Below are 6,434 nucleotides of genomic sequence, written 5' to 3' on the forward strand. Positions count from 1 at the left end.
TATATATATAAATATGTGTGTATATATATATATATATATATATATATATATATATATATATATCAACTAAGACCAGGAAAATTCAGGGGAGTTGCCTTCGCTGCTTTGCATAGAAATAGCACTGTTCAGTTGCACTTACAGTTTCCTGGAATGTTTTGTTTTAATTTTTTCCAGATCTTGAGGATACCCTTAGAATTTGGGCTAGGACTAACTCAACCCAAAAGCTAGCTCAAGAGGTGAGGATTGTCCAAATTTTATAACAACTACTTTGGTCATATCTCAAGTCGATGCAGTATCTCAACACTCTCCTTCACGCCCAATACTAGACATTTGAATCATGCAAAAAGGCAGGTGGCCCAATAACAACACACATTCTGCCTAGGACCGGACATCTAGAATGAGGAAGAATATTAGTGGCCATTGAACAGATTTAGTATAACCTCCGAAGACCGAAATCGTCTCAAAATTTGGTTGTTTGGGACTAACTCAGCCCAAGAGCTAGCTCAAGAGGTGAGGATAAGGCACAAATTACAAGCTTCCTAAACAAATCAAATAAACGAAATGAATAGATAACTTACAACACTATTGGCATCCCTCCCTCCACAAAGCAGAAGAAGCCCGTCAGAGCGTGCACTTGCAGTTGCATACCTAGTAAAACAAAAAGAAAATTTCACAAATCAACCCCACATAATGATAAGTTGTACTAAAAGATAGCCAGCTTCAGAAATATAAGGTAGATCTACACTCTACAGAGCTATTTGTTTACACCTTAAAAGGTGAAAAAAATAATTGCTTGCGTTGACAAAAACACACGAATAATAAGACAATCATTACATTAAAAAAAATATCAATGCTAACCAAAACTGCCAAATTTAGACAAGCTTCAATTCAAACCTTACTCAAGTCTGCAGTCAAACTCTTTCAAGTTTTCACACATAAAACAAACAAGAAATTGAAGGTGAGCCTATTCTACAATCATAATACACATAGAAAAATGAAGCAGTAACAAACTAATATACAAGATCAATTTTAAAAAAATTATTTACAGAAAAGTGTGGTGAGAAAAAGAATAGACATGGCAACATAACCAGAGCAGCGCAGCACCCAACTGAACCCGACGAAACTTTGATGGGGAAACTCTGCTTTGGCTGAGTGCAAGTTTTCCCCGAAACTCAAATTTGGGGGCGGGGATGGAGTTTTATTTTTATATACGCATACTTATTCATTTTATTTTTTATTTATTAGAAATTTTAATCTCCTCTCAATAGAAAATATTATTTAAATATAATTTTATTTTATTATTTTCTAACAAGTATTATTTTATAATATTAATTATAATAAATGTTATCTTTTATATATATTTGAGGGAGCGGATGCGGAGCGGGGAAACTCGACCCCTGTCGGAGGTGGAGATGGTAACCCAAATTCCAACCCCGATGGAGATAGGGTACAGGGTACGAGTGTTTGCGGGGAGTCGGAGCAGGGGAGGGGGAGGCAAAACTGGCTCCCATCCCATTGCCATACCTAAAGAAGAACAATTAAAATATATGAAGATTTGAGAAAATTGTTTACAAAATATAAACAATTAAAGATAAAGTTAACAACTAAAATTAAATCCACAAAAATGTGTCAATTCAATTGATTAAGATTTCTATATAAGGGAAACTGGAGCTGTGTTTAATATAACCACTTGATAGTTTTGTTAATGCAGCAACATGGTCACAATCTTTAGAACCTAATTCAAGAGGCCAAAGGCTAAAAAGTTAACACACACTATCTTGTGTTCTTAAGAACTTAAAACTGATATGTACATTGTCAACATATCAGTCTAGATAGGCAGAAATTAAGAAGATCGAAGCATACATGCATGGAGGAGGACCCTCTCCTTCTGGCTCTAACTTGCGCCATTCATATGGCTTGGCAGCTGTGTCCAAGGCCCATACGTCAGCCAAAGGTCTCTTTCCTGGAAAAAAAGATGGAAGAAGTGTAGCATCCATTAAATTTGAGAGATACAAACAAGGCAAAAAAAATTTAAATTAGCGTTGGGGATTTACCAACTTACCATCATTGCCTCCAATTGCCATAAGATACCGCTGGCCAACTAAAGCCATTACATGTCCATAGCGTGACCCTGGTCCGGGGCCTTGAACAGACACTCTACATAAATTCAGAACCTTCAAGATTATATAAATGTTATTGGAAACATTAAGTCATAGAAGAAAAAAACACATAGGTTAAGAGTCTAACCTATGCCATCGGGGCCATTGCTGAGTGAGATCGAGAACATGAAGGTCTTCTGCCGACAAACCAGCAGGACCAATGCCACCCTAGGTAACAAGGCAATATTCCACAAAGAATTAGGCTAATCAATTAAAGAAAAGAAAATAAATCCACCAACATTAAGATAACCTCAGAGATATCCCCTCCGTGCTACCTGAATAACCACCATGGTTCCCACGGCAGTGGCCACATGGGCAGCCCTTGGTGTTGGAGGTTCTCCAAAGGGAGTTAGCCTGCATTATATTTCCCTTATCAGCACTGAAGCAAAACCTCTAAGACTATAAAAACATTAATTAATGCTTAACAGAGGTGGGAAAGAATAACTTAGGTCCAAACTCACCGAGACCATTTATTAGTCAAGACATCATAACAGTGGACATCAGCCGTGGCACCAGCTAAACCTGCATTGCAAACGGGACATTAGCAGTCATGATAAATGTCAACCATAAACACTTGACACTCAATTACTAAAGCTATATAATACATGTCATTTTGTTTACAAGAGAAGTTTCATTCTATCCAATCAACATTGACTCTTCTTCCAAATAATATATCGTATAAAATCTAGATAATTGTTCGGCCGATACTAACCCTCGCAGCAAGCTATGCAGACGAAACCAATTTTATATAACCAAGAATGTTTGCACCAAATCAAGCTTTCGGAATTTAGGGAGCATTTGGATTCGGAATTTAGGGAGCATTTGGAAAAGCTTATTTAGTGTTCATTTGGGCTTATTTCGTAATAAAAACACTTCAATTGGTGTTCGAAAACACTTACACCCATAATTTATGACATATGCATAACCTGTTTTCAGCAAACTTCAACAAGCACTCCATTACAACTTATGAATAAGTTCTTCGTTAAACTCCCAACAATAACTAAATGATAAGCATTTAATTAATGCTATTAACTCGAAGCGTCCTTAGTTACTATCATTGGTGTGCATCACAATTAATAGACAGCCAAGGGTATTATTCTAATTGGATAACTTTGAGTTTAAGAATGAGAGCAAAAAGCATTTGGGGGTCCTAATGAACAAAAACATGATTTCTTAGTTACAGAGGGTACAGAAACAATGTGGAGACAATAATTTGTTACTATTTTCAATAAATGCTATTTTCAACATTACTTAAAACGAGTACACTTCACAGCATAAACTAAAACCACTACTTATAAAGTAACAAGTGGGGTCAATAAATTCCCATACCACAAGACCAAAGATGACACATAATCGACCGAAAAATTGTACATGAAAAGGAATGCCAGTCCGACATCATTGTTACATTCTAGGACCCTCGCCTAAAAATTTTATCTGGCAGTAAAAGAGTTGACTGTTGAAATCATGTTTTTGTTGAAATAATATCAAGTCTTTCTGGCCAAGGTGTCAAAAATTCAGTCCTTGTCAGTTGCCACCACTTCCCCCAATTCTTCATAATTAAAGTAAATTTTAGCACAAGGAAAAGTGGTCATTATGCCATTATCTGCTTCGAACCTCAAGGTCTCTCTTCCTCAAAGAAATCCTAGGACCTTCACCTAAAAAAGTTTTCTTATAGAAGAAGAGTTGACTTTTGACATGGTATCAAGGCTTTATGGCCAAGAGGTCGAGAATTCAGTTTTTGCCAGTTGGCACCCCTTCCAACCTATTCTTCATAATAAAGTAAATTTTAGCACAAGGGAAATTTGGTCTCTGCTTATCTGCTTCAAACCTAAAGGTGTCTTCCTCAAAAGGTGTTTAGAGATGTAAAAGCGTTTGAAGGCCTTTAACCTAAAAGAGCCTAAGCTGCTAGAAGAATTACTTCCAGATAAGCTCCTTTGAATAAGTACAATGGAACAAAATGAAGTCAAAGGGAGCAGATAGTAACAGAAGGAACAACTAAAAATGCATATTTTGGATGCATTATATTGAAAGAAGGAAAGAAAGGTAATGGAATGAAGTACTCCCTTGAATGAAGACTTCCTCGATTTATTGTTCCAACAAAAGGACAAAAAAAGTGAAGCAAATTGAAGGGTTTTTGAATGAAATTTTATGAAGTTCCAATTATACACCAATCATAAAAGAGAAACAAAGATATAAATACTAAAGTCTTCCACTTAATTGGATCAAGTATCAATACACGCTTGTATTCTTCCCTGACATTAGATTTGGAATGAAGTATTTAGGAAAACATTAAAGTAGCAATTAATGAGAATAACACAAAATAAACTAGTTTAAATTGGTTCAATGAGGTTGGCAAAAGAACAACAACAGGACAATGTAAATCAAATAGAATACAATTTAATTGAAAAAAGTAAAGAAAACAAAGGAAAACTATAGAAGAAAACATTTAACAGGCTTAACTTTAATGAACTACAATTTTTGGTTTTGGATAGAGTACTATGACGTCATATGATCCATGTAGCAGATTTAGCTAAGGGAATTAGACTTGATTGTAGTTGTTTTCAGAAGTTAAACTATCCAATAAAAGAATCATCATAAATACCATTTCCACTCATTTCTGTTCAAATCCTCCCCATCCATCCAACTTAACTACGGTATTATAGAGCTTTATAATCACAAATCCAGATTTTATTTTATCCCAATTAATTAAAGTTCAAAAGCACCTAAGACTAAAACATACCATGAAAACAAACCCTAAATATCACCAAACATTGCCATCAATGCATTTCCATTATCTAAAACAACAATGTAATTAGGGTTTGTTGCATTCAAACAACCCTAGTAACTAATAACTAAACAATGACAGAAAAAACAAATCCCCACCCACATGTGCAGCTAGCTAAAATTCAATTCAACTTTAAAATACCAATTATGCAAGGCATATAGTGTTATCAAACTAACACTTACCAAAACTCAACAACAACAAGAAGTTAATTTCATGATTAAATACGTACGTATGCCAGCATTTCCAGCTGATGTAGGAGTTCCAGAAGCCGCGGAATTTCCTTCAAGTGCAGTGGCACCACCAAACAAAATCAGCCTCGGACCAATGTACCCAGGCGTCCCTTCCTCTCCGACGGCCGCCACCGCCGTCAACGTGTGACCACACCTCGGTCCCGGTCCATCCTCCTTCTTTTCTAAAATTGCATTCACCACAGTGTAATTCGGCGCCAGCCTCGGTCCGACAACCGGACTCTGCTGCACCTCACTAGCCGCTTGCTGCTGCTGCCCCTCCGCCGGAGATCCGCCGCCGGACGATGAGGGAGGTTCGGTAAGCTGTGCTCCCTCTACTTTAACCGGCGCCGGAGATTCAGTAGTTTGATTCTGCACGATAGGATCGTGATCGGCTTCATGTACCATCGAGGAATCCACATCCATTTCTTCAACCCTAAGTTTGAAACAATTTCGTTAAGATCGAAGCTAGAATTCGCGGTTAATCGCATTACGAATCAACATTTTGATTCGTTTTGGGGAATCTAAACGAATTTAACGAACTCGCTTTTCTTCAATAACACGTGGAACGAATGTTCGAAACGGAATTGAAAAAACCTTTAGCTTAGATCCTTGGATTCGAAGAGAAGCAAAAAAAATGAAATAGACGGGAATTTTTTAACACAGCATCGAGGGGAGAGAAAATAGTTATTAGGTTTCTCTCTCTTTCTCTCTCTTCGATGTTTAAAGTTGAAACTCAGAAAAGAGAGGAAAAGAAAAAGAAGCGGTCGCAGGAAAAAAAACGGGAAAGAAGACAATCGCAAAGCCACAACGAAACATACACTCACAACCCCAAAGTGAAAAAAAATAATTAAAAGCAAAAACTATAAAAATAAAAAATAGGACAAAAGTATGTTTTTTTTCTTCTCAAATAGTATATGTTGTCTAGACTTATTACATATTTTAAGCAGAGTGAGAGATGAGAAATTTGTGTTAAAACTTGCCTATGCGTGATGCTTTTTTATTTTTCCAAGTACATTTTATTTAAATATTTTTTTGTGATTTTTAATTTTTAAAATTAAATTACCTTTTTAATTCATTAACTTATTTTTTAATTATTCTTTAATCTCTTAATTAATTTTCGTTTATGTGTAGTTCTTTGACTATACATTTATTAATAAATTTATCATTTTTATTAATTTTTATGAAAAAGTTTAAAGAATTTTTATGTCACTCAACTTCAAACTCATAAATTTATGATCTATTTCAATCTAATAACCTATA

At 35.7% G+C, this 6,434-nt stretch overlaps 1 protein-coding gene across 1 annotated transcript in view; it reads right to left on the reverse strand.

Annotated features, from left to right (window-relative positions):
- The window catches only part of LOC101490850 (serine/threonine-protein phosphatase BSL3-like), a 15,359-nt gene extending 9,342 nt beyond the window's left edge, over positions 1-6,017 (reverse strand). Inside the window, exons 1-7 of the mRNA XM_004487388.4 lie at positions 5,174-6,017; positions 2,621-2,681; positions 2,435-2,513; positions 2,248-2,327; positions 2,063-2,157; positions 1,864-1,963; positions 579-648 (exon numbers count right to left, since the gene is read on the reverse strand). Of these exons, the coding sequence (XP_004487445.1) occupies positions 579-648; positions 1,864-1,963; positions 2,063-2,157; positions 2,248-2,327; positions 2,435-2,513; positions 2,621-2,681; positions 5,174-5,597 (909 nt within the window). The 5' untranslated portion in view covers positions 5,598-6,017. The remainder of the gene's footprint in view (positions 1-578; positions 649-1,863; positions 1,964-2,062; positions 2,158-2,247; positions 2,328-2,434; positions 2,514-2,620; positions 2,682-5,173) is intronic.
- Positions 6,018-6,434: the final 417 nt, after the last annotated feature.

This window comes from Cicer arietinum, chromosome 1 (genome assembly GCF_000331145.2).
Source record: "Cicer arietinum cultivar CDC Frontier isolate Library 1 chromosome 1, Cicar.CDCFrontier_v2.0, whole genome shotgun sequence".
NCBI classification, from domain to species: Eukaryota; Viridiplantae; Streptophyta; class Magnoliopsida; order Fabales; family Fabaceae; genus Cicer; species Cicer arietinum.